Source organism: Lithobates pipiens, unplaced genomic scaffold, assembly GCF_037356315.1.
Source record: "Lithobates pipiens isolate NorthernLeopardFrog02 unplaced genomic scaffold, aLitPip1_a1.2 Scaffold_18, whole genome shotgun sequence".
NCBI classification, from domain to species: Eukaryota; Metazoa; Chordata; class Amphibia; order Anura; family Ranidae; genus Lithobates; species Lithobates pipiens.
Genome location: NW_027507758.1, coordinates 61,686,182 through 61,699,541, shown reverse-complemented (window position 1 = coordinate 61,699,541; position 13,360 = coordinate 61,686,182). Strand labels below are relative to the sequence as shown.

Genomic DNA, 13,360 nt, shown 5'->3' with positions numbered 1-13,360 from the left:
ACACACACACGGACACACACACATGGACACACACACACAGGGATGGATGGATGGATGGAGACACACACACACAGGGATGGATGGATGGATGGACACACACACACACAGGGACGGACACACACACAGGGATGGACAGGCATGTCTCACCCTCGGCTTATACACGAGTCAATAAGTTTGCCAGTTTTTTTGGGGGTAAATTGGGGGCCTCGGCTTATATTCGGGTCGGCCTATACTCGAGTATATACGGTATATATTTATTTTTTTTTGACCGCCCATAAACTCTCCTCCTGTTATCCTGTTTCCATGCACACATGGACATTTTTGGATGCTTATCAGCAGTGGAGTTTATGGGCTGTTTTCTGAACGCCATAAAATCACATTCAGGAGTTGTTTTTCTGACCACAAATAACACCAAAATGTGGCTCACCAACACTTTCAATCCATTGAAAAAAAAAATAAACGCTAAAAACTCTAATAAACGTTATTGCAGAAACATTAAAAAGTTGAAAGACTCACTGCAAAGCTACTGGCATTTTTATAACATAACATTGTTTTAACGGCAGTGTGCATGAAGCCTAAGGGGCACCTGAGAATGAAGATGTAGAACTCATGACTATGATAATAAAGCAATGAGCGCTTCTCCTAAAATATGAATGACCCTTGGGCCTCATGCACACTGGACGTTTATGACGTTTTTACAGCAGCTGTTTTTGGCTATAGACGTTTTTTCCTACAGTCATTAAACTCTCATGTTATCCTATGTGTCCATGCTCACACAGGCTGTTATCAGCAGTTTTGAGCAGTAAAAAAACCCCAAAACTAGTGGGTTCTGAGAGACGTTTTTCAGCTGTAAAAATGCTCTAACGCTGATAAGTGCTCATGCACACGGACGTTTTAAAAAACTGGCTGCAAAGCTAGCTCCGATGCCTGGAAAAATCGTTGTTAAAAACGTGATTTTTACCGCGTTTTGCATTGGCGTTTTTGCGCGTTTTTTAGCGTTAAGTAGCGTTTTTAAAAAAACACATCTCTTGGCTATAGCACTCAGAAAACAAAGAAAATATGTTGCGCGTTTATGCGCGTTTTTGCGCGTTTTCCCGCGATTCGCGTTTTTACAGCTCTAGCTCCACGCCACGGAACGCACTGGTCCTGGGTTTTTTTTACAGGTTAAAAACGCCTATGCCATTTGCAGCTCAAAAACGCCTAGGTGGGCATGAAGCCATAGACTAACATGGACAGCCGTTTTTAAGCTGCAAAAAAAGCTAAAAAAAGTGGCTGTAAAAACGTCCGTGTGCATGAGGCCTAAATGTCGATAAACCCTCAAAAACATCGCTCACCAGCGTGTTTTTTAGTTTTTTTTTTTTTTTTTTTTTTTTTTTTAGTTTTTGAGCCATTGGGGGAAAAAAAATTTCTTAAAAAAACAAAGCGCTAACGCAGAAAGACGCTATTGCAAAAACTTTGAAAAAAGTAAAAAAAAAAACCTCGCTACAAAGCTGCTGGCGTTTTTATAACGTTATTATAATGTCCAGCGTGCATGAGGCCTTAAAGGGAATTTCCTATTTCTGCGTGTCATTCCTAAAGAATCAGCAGGACCCTCGTCCTTGTAAGCAATTTGTCCTTGCGTGTATTTTTAGCTCTCCCTTAAACGTACATAATTGCATTAGAGTGTGACCCTACGTCCCTCTGTCATTCAGCGGCTACTTGAAAGTATTGAGAAATACTAAATGGCTCCAGAACTGGCGACCTCCAACCAGCAAGGATGAGTTATGTACACAGGAGTCCAGCCTCTTTAGTCACAAATAGTTTCTTTTAAATATGAAACAAACTGTAAATCAAGGCCCAAATGTAACATGTTATGTAGGAGAATATGGGGATTTTTTACAGTTTTTTTTTTTTTGTTTTTTGTTTTTGGGGCGATGCATCGATCTTTCGTCCACAGAAAATGATCAGCTGAAAATGAGTTTTTTTCAGTGTTGTGCTGAAAGCAAAATAAAAAGGGCCAATGGCTGCCGAAAACGCTCGCATTTTTTCCGTAATTTAACTGCAATTTTGCTGTTCTTCTAGTGTTGTTCATTGGTCATGTGGCTCAAAAAATGCATCAAAAACGCAACACTGGTACATTTTTGATGCATTCTTGCCATGTTTTCAATGCATTTCAGTGGGGAGGTGCATTTTTTATTTTTTTTATTTTTTTTTTAATGACAAAATATGCACCAAAAATACAACAAGCCATATTTTTAACACTGCTTCAAAGGCTGTTGATATTGGCCAACAAAGTCATATTCAAAAGTCAAATATAATAGTTATTTGTAAAAAAATAAAATAAAAAAAAATACAATTTTCAAAACCGTCTATTTCGGTTTTGGCCAAGGGGATACTGAATTTTCGGTTTTGGCACCAGAATTTTCATTTGGGGTGCGCCTCCTAGTTTTTCTTGTTTTTCTAGTTGCTTCTTGCCTTGCCAGTGTTCCTCTGTAGAACATGGAGGCCATTGCTCTCCTTGTTCTGTATGATGTGCCTAACGAAGGAAAATGATGTTGCCTTCTTTACACCATTCACACTAGTACAGCAACAGAAGAAGTTGGTTATGCACTTCATACATAAAGGGCGATGCTTTACATTTTCTCATTTTAGGTGGAGTTGAAATCTGGTAGCTGGAGGAACAGCCAAGCATGTTGCTACTGTAGATATCTAGGGCTTGATTACAGCCTGGTTTGGCTGTCAAATATGCTTCATACCCCTGCTGCACAATTAGTCCTCCTCCACATACCATTAAATGGATACACAACATTTTGTTGCAAGTGGAACCTCAGTAAAAAAATAAAAAAAATAAAAAAATAAAATAAAAAAATGATCTGTGAAAACTATAATTGGCCAGTTTAGTTGCCTCCCAATGATTGGTATCTAATGTCTGGAGGGGTGCTGGAGATGGTAAAATTCCCAGTTTTATTATGTGCTACATACAGTGTGAACTTTGAGCCTCTAGATGCCACTCGTGTGATTTCCTGTTTTGTACATTGATGATAGAGTTGCTTGCTCTGCGCCTCGTCTGTTAAGAAATTTTCTTGTATTCTTTTCAAAGACTACAAGGCGTTCTCTGAGTGAGGCATCCTCCTGTCATCGCCGTACGAGATGGAAAGCCACAGAAGAGGTGTCCGGAAGATCAACACTCTTTATCCGGAAATAACAACTGAAAATTTTTGCATCTTCGGTAGCTCTCCAGATGCTATATACCAGGGGTAGGCAACCTGGGGCCCTTCAGCTGTTACAGAACTACAAGTCCCATCATGCCTCTGGAAGTAATTGTAACTGCCAGCCATGCAATACCTCATGGGAAATGTAGTTCCACAACAGATGGAGGGCCCCAGGTTGCCTTCCCCTGTTATATACCATTCATTAGAGTTAACTAAGCTCGGTCAATCTAATGTCTTAAATAGTTTTTTCTCTTTCGTTCATTGACAGACACAGCGCCTCCTTAATCTTGACCATTGGGTTATATCGCCTCTTCAGGAGTAGGACTAGGCAGAAGAAAAAACACCTGGCTATGCCCATGGGCTGTCCTCAGTCAATATATAACCCCCTCCCTGCTCTCGGTAATTGTATAAGCCATGAAAGTGGAGTTGCCCTTTAAGCACATTTATATTTAGTCTCCACATAGCCATCCATTCCCAAAAGCTCTAAAATGCTGCAAATACTTAATAATTATAATTTGGCATCATTTGGAAACCTGACTTTCCACAGTCTTAGCCGGTTGTAAAATAGATGGGATTTCAGTGCTGATCCAGACAGCAGGCATGGAGCTCACCAAATCCTAATGATGTGTTCACTTTACACTCATGGCATGGTCGGACAGCAAGCACCACTTGTATATGGACGCCCTTCCATTAGATCCATGGTTGGTGCTCATTGCCCTGCAGCAAAGGTTGTAACAAGACGAAATGAAAACAAATATGCCACAATGCAATTGGGGCAACGGGGAGATCTGGCTTTAGGATTTATCTAAGCATGGCAGTGTGCCTCATGTATCTAAGTGTCAGTGCTAGAAATTGTCATTATTCCCCTCCAGACAGACATAATAAAGTCTGGAAGGAATGTCATTTTGTGTGCTTGGATTCCCTGTTTACAGAACATCCATATATGCTTGTTTCTTTAGTTGTCTCCAGGAGTAGAGCGTTGGTATAATGTACATTATTTTACCATTGCAGGTGGTTCGGCAGATGATGTGGCTTATGGACCATATATTTAAATATACCAATTTTGGTATTGTGTCCCTTGTACATGGAGACTTTTTTATCCGACAGGTAAGCTCATATTTTTTAATTCTATTTTATTATGAGAATGCCATTACCAAGAATAATGGCCGCAACATTTGGCCAACGAAGTTAAATCAAGAAATACAATATACTGTATGTTGGTATAAGTTGAGCGAGACCTAGCCGTGCTGGGTCTAGTGGTGTTCTTTAATAAATATTTGAAGGATGGTGGTCGTACTAGTAAGTAGCAAGCAAAGGGTATGGGGGAGGCCTCACTTTTTGGATTAGCATGTAGTTCAATTTAAGAGAGGCGCGGGATGTTAATTGGAGCATCATTGGCTAGGTGTCTGTACTGCAATCCTTTTAACATATGCAATGGTATGTTCTCAGATTGTTGGGTTTCTGTGGGCAAGGTTTAAATGAGATTCCCAAATGTTGAAGAAATTTTGAACCCTTAATTCCTTATGCAGGGAGGCCTCCACCCATTCCATGCAAAAAACATAGGATAGTAAGCTCATGAAGTTCCGCATTTAGCTGGCTTTAGTCAAGAATCCTATTTTTAACTACTAAAAGAAGCAAGACTAAAAAATGGTTAATGTTCCCAGCCCAAGGCTTCCTAAAGTAACCAATTATCAAAGACTAAAGGATGGTAAGGATACTTCAAGTTTCCTTCTTTATGCTCGGAAGCCAAAGACTGGTGGTGTTTAGGGATGAGCTTTGAGTTCGAGTCGAACTCTTGCTCGACTCGAACATTGCCTGTTCAGTGACGCTCTCGTCCCCCCCCTCTTTTCCTGCGGCCTGCCAGGTTGCGTGCTCAGATAAAGGGTCTGGTATGGATTTTAAGGGGGCCCCCCACGGCAATTTTTATTTTTATTTTATTTTTATTTTATTTGATGCAGAATTCCCCTTAATATCCAAACCAGACCTGAAGGGCCTGGTAATTGAATTTGGGGGAACCCCGCACTTTATTTTTTATTTTTTTTTTATCAATGACATTCAATGAGTGTTCTCTGTATTACGGGAGCCGACAATTCATTATTGCCGCAAGTGATTTTTAAATGACTTTTTTTCTGCAGAAATGACACTTTGTGCAGGGACAGTTCTAAGCACCAGAAACATGCGCCCCTTCACAGGCATACTATAGACACCCCCCGCGTATGAAAAATTTAAAGAAATAGTACACTTTTATTGTTTCACTTTAATCATCATTAAAATCACTGCTCCTGAAAAAACTGCCGTTTTTTAAAACTTTTTTTTGCATTGATAAATGTCCCCTGGGGCAGGACACAGGTCCCCAAACACTTTTTAGGACAGTAACTTTAGATTGTGAACGTTCGAGTCCCATAGACTTTAATAGGGTTCTAAAGTTCACACAACGTTTAGGTCTGTTCGCAGGTTCTGGTGCGAACCGAACCGGGGGGGTGTTCGGCTCATCCTTAGTGGTGTTTGTGTGGTTTTTTTTTTTTTTTTTTTTTTTTTTATAGGCAACTTTGGAGACTTTCAGGACTTTAATGAACTTTCATCATTTAGTGAATCATTTAAAGAAGTCTAGCCAAACCTATTTTGGCTGTACCTCTGGTGATCATAAGAGTGAAGATTGTTCTGCACTCCTGTGACCCATTTTCAACCAGTCCAGGCTCTGGATAGATCCCAACTTTACTGTTGGGATCCACCCAGATGCCTGGATTGGCAGCTGGCTTGACCTCTCAGCGAGCCATGAGGAAACATGTGAATGTTACAGCATTGCAGAAGAGAAAAATCTGCATTTCTGCCCTGCCATATAAGCGGTGGCAGACTTATTCCATGGTTTGTCTGGGGTTCACCTTTATAAGCTGGCGCACACTGATAGAACCAATGAGCATTATGGGGAAGTAGTAGAGATTTTGCAGGTATTCAGGATTGATTCTTTCTTCATTTTAGGCAGTTTTTTCTTTTTGTGATTGGAGCTGTTGTATAAAACCACAGTCCATGTTTTCCTCTTTTGGAAATGTTTTTGCTTTATCTAAACTTCTCACATAAAGTTGCCTCTTGCAATCCATTGAACGGGACATTTTCTTGTCTCACATCCTCCGCCAAGAACAGAGATCTGGAACGTGTCTGACAAAGAGGGAAAAAACTTCAAAGCAGAAAACTCTTTTTAAATTGACCCATTTTAGTAAAGTGTCAGCTTATCCTTAAACAATATTTTCCTATTTATTTTTAATCTCTGTCCACCCAGAAGTGGTTTGCAAACATGGCTATTTTCAAGGTTGTTGCTAGCTTTAAGGTCAGTAATTAGTGTAGCGTTGCTAATATTCCCTATGCATTTTATGCTTGAAGAAGTAAATGTATTAATTATGCAAAAATCCCACAAGCCTCGTGCTGGGATGCGGGAGTAGTTTGTGTATATATCTATATATATATATCTGCACAGCGGCATTCTTGGAGGGGGGAGGTGTTCTCTTCAAAAAGGAAAGAAAGGGATATGGTTAAGATGGCTCTGACGTGGGTCATAGACAAAGCAATTTTTTTTTTGTCTGATCCAATTAAGATTTGGTCAACTTCCACAAAGGTATTTAAAGAAGCGTTGCACCTGGGAAAAAAAAAATTGTCAGCAGCTACAATTACTGTAGCTGCTGAGTTTAAATATATGGACACTTACCTGTCCAGGGAGCCCGCAATGTCAGCACCCCAACTGATTTTCCCAACAGCTTTCAGATGCTGCTGCCACTGCCATTCTTTGGCTTCACAGCCGGTTTCCCTACATCGCATGCATGTGGAGTTTTCTAACTGGCGCAACTTAAGGGGGAGGAGGGGGCCAAACTTCCAAGGGATGGCGCTGTCTCCCGGAAGTGGGTAAGTGTACCTGTCAAAAACACTTCCCCTTTCCCCCCTCCCCCCCGAAAGGTTCCAAATGTGACACGTGGGGGGGGGGGGGTGGAGAGGAAGCTGAAGTTAAATTTTTGGGTGGAACTCCGCTTTAAATTGCATGAAAACGGCAAAATACCACTACATTTTTGCAAGTATAAAAGCAAACATTTTCCAACAGAATAAAAAAAATCTTCCTACACAGTTGTTAAAAGGCCAGTCCTCCAAAAACTTATATTTCAGTTTTTGGTAATTGTTGTATTTCCACTTTTGCAGCCAAATTGGGATAACTCTTACTTGCCTCCAGGTATTCTGGTTTCCCACCACACTCCAAAGACATGCTGGTAGGTCAATTGGCTCTTATCTAAATTGGCCCTAGAATGTGTATGTATGCATGTGCGATAAGGATCTTGTATTGTAAGCAGCTTGAGGGCAGTAAATACCTGAAATAAGTAATTTTATATTTATTACTGTCTCCTAATCACAGCATAACTTTTAAAGTTGCACCCTGGGTATTAGGCAATCTAACCTTGCATTTGGGCCTCCCCATGCTGCAAGGGTTAAATACTCATTTAGCCTAGGAATGCGGAAGTAAGGTGCACCACTTACCTTATTTCAGGGTCACTCTTTCCATGCGACTGATCACTTCACACCACATGATGGGTCCCTCCACATCAATTTCCCTGCACTGTGCATGATGATGCAGAGGGATTGCTCAGAGCTTCATGCAGATGAGATTAGTGCTGGACCAATGGATAGTATAAGTAATGCACCTTATCCCTGCACCCCTAAACTAAGCAAACATTTCATCCATGCAGTGCTGGGGAGGCCCTGGCAGTCACATGACCGCACAGGTTACAAGTCCTGTGCAGTTGCTGCAAGAGCCGGCAACATTAAGAAATTCCCAGAGCAGGAATGTCACCCCATTGGTGCCCGTACTCTGCCCCATGTCTGTTTTTTTTTGTTTTTGATTTATTTCCCCCCACCAGCTGCAGCGTCAGAACACACAGCTGCTCAGTCATATGACCACTAGGAAATGGATAAAAGAAAAGGTGCCTACACTGCTTGTTGGAAAAAACAATGTGTAACATTGGTAAAGCCAAAGGCAAGGCAACATTTTAAAGTGATTCTAAGGCCCCTTTCACACATAAGGAACGTTTAATTTTTCATCCATACATTGACAGATGAAAAACAGACATCAATGCATCCCTATGGAAAAATGGACAACAACGGATGATCATCTATTTTTATCTGCCTCCGTCAACATCTGTTTTTTTTTTTTTTTGAACGCATGAAAGCCTTATTTTTCATCCGTCAAAAAAAAACGGATCGAATGAAAAACAGATGTAAACTGACAAATGGTCAGTTTTTCATCCGTTTTTGCATTGGTAGTGGATGTTAAAAAATAAATAAATAAATAAAAAAAGAAACTGATGAAAAACAGATGAACTGATGAAATGAACGATCCATGTGTGTGAAAGGACCGTAAAGGTAAAAAAAAAGCAAACATGTTGTACTTGCCTGCCCCGTGCATTGGCTTTGCACAGAGCAGCCGCAATCCATTCTTTTTGGGTACCCTGCTGGTGGTCCTGGGTCCCCCCACGAGTGCCCCCAATAGCAAGCATTTTGCTATAGGGGCACTCAAGCAGACTTGCTCCCGGGCCACACATGTACAATGTACAAGAGGAGGAAATATGAGTTACGTTTTTATATATGATCTAAACTATAGCGCTGAAGACAAAGGAGTGCTGCATTAGAAGACTATGCTGCTAATGGAAGGATTTTTTATAAAAAGTGCTATGTCGTTGGAACTCCGCTTTAAGGTAAAAACCTTCTTCCTTTAGAACTACTTTAAAGCTTATTTAGGCCGGCCATACATGGAAGAAATGTTTTTCCTGCAACCAGGATGAGAGTGTTGGCAGGGGAGTTCCTCCTGCCAATCCATTGTCTACCATCGGTGGGGGAAGACGGCCCCATCATAGAAAGACGGTGATTATTGCTAGCAGCTGTAGCAGCCGCTAGGGATAATTGCAGGTAAAAGCCAGCAGGCTGGTTGTACTTAAGTTGATCGATCAACTTGGTACATTTGACCTGCCCATACACCGTTCGAGTTGTGTATAGCCTGTCTTAGAAGAGTCTTTGCTTTGTCTTTAACACTGTATTATGCTGACACATCTCAAACTAGATTTGATCCCTGCCTGTCCTAAGAAAAGGGTTTCTTGAGCTGTATGTTAAGTCGATGTGTCACCAGTCTGTGTGGGCAGAGTAGTTTGCAGTCAGCCAAAGCCTGTTCCGAATAATCATCCCAAAGATGATCCCAAACCCGGTGGGGTTTTCCCAAATTTGACTTCAAAAGTGGAAATGCGCTTTTAAGGCACCTGACTCTTCTATCACTTGGGGAATTTTAGTTGAGATTTCTGTGCTGATTTGCTAGGCCTGTATTCCTGCTATTGCCATTTTAAGCTCCCTCCCTCGACTTTGGGGATAGGACAACCTCCACTACTCTCCAATCATATGGCTTTCCATAAGATTTTTGAGTGCGTCTGTGGGAATCTATGCCCATTCAACCAAATTGGCATAAGTGAGGTATTCTTTTTGGACAATCAAACCTGGCTTGCTATTCATTCCAAAGATGTTCAGGTGGGTTGGGTCCCTGTAAGGACACTCAAGTTCCTCCATACCAAACGCCTCAAACCAGGTCTTTATTGAGCAAAGGGGCACGGTCATGCTGGCACAGAAAATGGCCTTCTTCCAAACAAGGTTGAAAGTTCACTGTTATGCCTTTATATACTGTAGTAATAACAGTAGCCTTCACTGAAAACACCTGACCTCAAGGTCCACATATACGTCTGGCTATTTAATTTACTAGAGGGTAGAGGACATACAAGGGCTTTATCTGCTTTCTAAAGGAGTGGAGCAGCAGAATGATGTAATGGAAATCTAAATTGGTTTCTTACATTGTACTGGCTTCTATCAGGAGACATGTACACACTATGGAGTTCAGCCCCCTAATCTGTCCCATCTGTCTCGTCCTTCTAGGGTAAAGCTTACCGGGACCAGCAGCTGATCTTCCTCAAGGACCACCTTGAGAAGTACTACAGGAGTCGAGATAGAAAGTGGATAATTTTATTCCCAGAAGGAGGATTTCTCAGGAAAAGAAGGGAAACAAGCCAGCTGTACGCCAAGAAGAACAACCTGCCATTTCTTAAGCATGTCACCCTGCCAAGATTGGGAGCTACGCATGTTATTCTGAAGACGTTGCTTGCGCAGCAACAGAACGGGACGCTGAAGGGAGGGCACTCTCCAGTAGTTGGTAAGGCTTAAAGCCAACATAAAGTGGTTGTAATCCCTTCTATATATCCAGTGAAATGACTGGCCTCAGGTGATATACAGAGATGAAACAAATCCTCCTACATAAGTTGTACCTGTTTGAGGTCTTCTCTTCTCTACATCTGTTCAAAGTGCTGAATCATAAAGCTTGTCTGAGTTGTCAGAAAAAAAGGCGGAGAGCTGAAGTTACACACTGCAGAGTTCAGTGAGGAGAGCTCTCGGAGCTGATTGGAGGGAATGGACACCCCCCTCCCTTCACACAGCACACAGAAACAGAGCTGAGGCTGTCAATCATTGGAGGTCCCTCCCTGTCAAAATTTTTCCTTTGTGTCAGGAAAACTTGTCAGAAGTGATTCATGCTGATAGAAGAGGAACAAAGCAGCAGACAGAAATGGCACTTAGTGTTCTTAATTGAGACAAGTACACACTATAGAAGTTTTGTTTCATGTCTTGAGGTTTACAACCATTTAACAGTTTGCTTATTTCCAGCTATAATTCTGATCATAATAAACACAGTATGTTAGCAATCCCAGTAGCTTTCAGCCACCTTTTATCGCAAAAATGAATGAATCAAGACCTCTTGCTGCCATTCCCGGTTTACAAAAAAAATAAACGGTCAGTGGTATCTCTTGATACATATGCAATGGAAAGTTTGTTGAATGTAACTGTATATGGCCAGCAATACTTAGCTTATACATGATGTGTTAATGTTCTCCAGGAAAATTTTCTGTAAATCCTATTGTTGCCATGTCCTTGCCACTTTTTGAAACATTGCTGGTTTCTAGCAGAAGTTAAGGAACTTCCTAAAATCTGTTTCACACGGGCATTGTCTTGAAAAAGAGCGGTGTGAACAACAAGCTTTTACAAAACATTTCAGAGCTTTCAGCAATCTTTATTTAAGCATTTAGAGTAATATTTGGCTCCAGTTTGTAAATGTTAAACACAGATCCTAATGGGAGTGCTGATTGCCACTTTAATTAAGCATGCTGCTAACAGGCTTCAGTAGGCTTTCAGCAAGCTTCAGGAAATGCTGAAGCCCGCTAGCAGCTTGTTTAAAGTAGCAATTAGCACTCCCATTAGGATCTGTGTGAACCATTTACAAACTGGAGCTAAAATGGTACTTTAAAGCATCTTTCACATGGGCACCCCATTTTTCCGTCTTCTATCCTTCTGTTGACGGATGTAAAACCGTCATCAATGCATCTCTATGGAAAAACAGACGATCATCCATTTACATCTGCTTCCATCAACATAGTTTTTTTGGAATGGATCAAAGCCCTGTTCTGACGTTAAAGAATGGAACAGGCGTAAAAGGAAAAATGGTCAGTTTTTGCATTGGTGGCGGATGTAAAAAAAAAAAGGAAAGTGTGATTGAAATTATGAAACAAATGGAGCGCTTGTGTGAAAGGATCCTCAAAGCTTCAACAAAGCTGAAAGCTCTGCAAAAGCTTTGTCAAACCTTGCTGTTCACACCGCTCTTGTACAAGCTGAGGTGTACAAAACAAAATGTTTAGAATTATTCAAAGGAGGACAGAGCAGGGCTGCGGATGACGGAGGCATGTAAAATGACCAGTGTCAGGGCTTAGCAGCCATGATAAACCTTGGTCAATTTAAAGGGGGGGGGGGTGGCACCCATGTATTTTAGGTGATGCAGGGGGGCAAATTACACAGCACAAGCACTGTGGTGTTCATGCTTTAACCATTTCCAGACCGCCCACCGCACATATACTGTGGCAGGGAGGCCCAGCTGCACAAAATGATGTACCTGTACTTGGTTTTGTGCATGAGATACTGTGGGTGTGCGCCCACTGCATGCTGGGGGAGTGCATGGGCAGGCCAGGTGCACTCTGTCTGCCGGCAACCCGCGATCGGTCCACATAGAGGCAGAACGGGGCTCTGCATATGTAAACAAGGCAGATCCCCATTCTGACATGACACAACACTTAGATTAGCAGTTCCTAGTAATTGGGAACGGCGATCTGTGTTGTCCCAGTGAGCCCATCCCCCACACAACACACACTGTGAGGAAACAGTTAACCCTTTGATCACCCCTAGTGTTAACCCCTTACCTGCCTGTGTAATTTATACAATGATCAGTGCATTTTTGCACTGATCACTGTATTGGTGTCGCTGGTTCCCAAAAAGTGTCACTTGGGGTCAGATTTGTCTGCTGTAATGTCGCAGTCCCGCTAAAAATCGCAGATCATTACCAGTAAAAAATAAAATAAAAATTAAGTCCCTTTTTGCGCAAACCAATCAATATATGCCTATTTTTACCAAAAATATGTAGAAGAATACATATTGGCCTAAACTGATGAATACTTTTTTTTTTGGTTATGTATTATAGCAGAAAGTTTATAGTGCAAAAAATAAACACCGCAGAGGTGATCAAATACCACCAAAAGAAAGCTCTATTTGTGGGAACAAAAAGGACATCAGTTTTGTTTGTGTGCAATTACACATGATCCCGCATTTGTCAGTTAAAGCAAAGCATTCATTTCAATGGGCAGGGCATTTTGGGAGCGCTGTATACACCTAAACCGCCCCAAAGATGCTGCTTGCACGACCTTTTCTAATATCCTGCAAGCGCAACGCTCCAGTGTGAAAGGACTCAGGCTTTCACATTCGGATGGCATAGGAGGTAGTTTTCAGGCGCTATTTCTAGCACTAAAATGCCTGAAAACTGCCTCAGTGTGAAAGGAGCCTTATGCCTCTTTCACACGGGGCGGATCAGTAATGATCCGCCCCATGATGATCCGATCGCTCCTCTGTCCCCGCTAAGCCGGCGGTGGACAGGGCGGTCTCCGCACACTGTGCAGGGACCGCCCTGTCAGCTCTCCGCTCTCCTCTATGGGGATCGGATGAGCACGGACAGTCTGTCCGTGTTCGTCCGATCCGCTCTGCAGACGGACAGAAAAATAGGATTTTCCTCC

At 41.8% G+C, this 13,360-nt stretch overlaps 1 protein-coding gene across 2 annotated transcripts in view; it reads left to right on the top strand.

Moving 5' to 3' along the window:
* Positions 1 to 13,360, top strand: part of LPGAT1 (lysophosphatidylglycerol acyltransferase 1) — a 166,863-nt gene that overhangs the window by 114,715 nt on the left and 38,788 nt on the right. For both annotated transcript variants that reach the window (XM_077485736.1, XM_077485737.1), the window contains exons 4-5: positions 4,203 to 4,298; positions 10,137 to 10,410. In XM_077485736.1, coding sequence (XP_077341862.1) covers positions 4,203 to 4,298; positions 10,137 to 10,410 — 370 coding nt within the window. The remainder of the gene's footprint in view (positions 1 to 4,202; positions 4,299 to 10,136; positions 10,411 to 13,360) is intronic.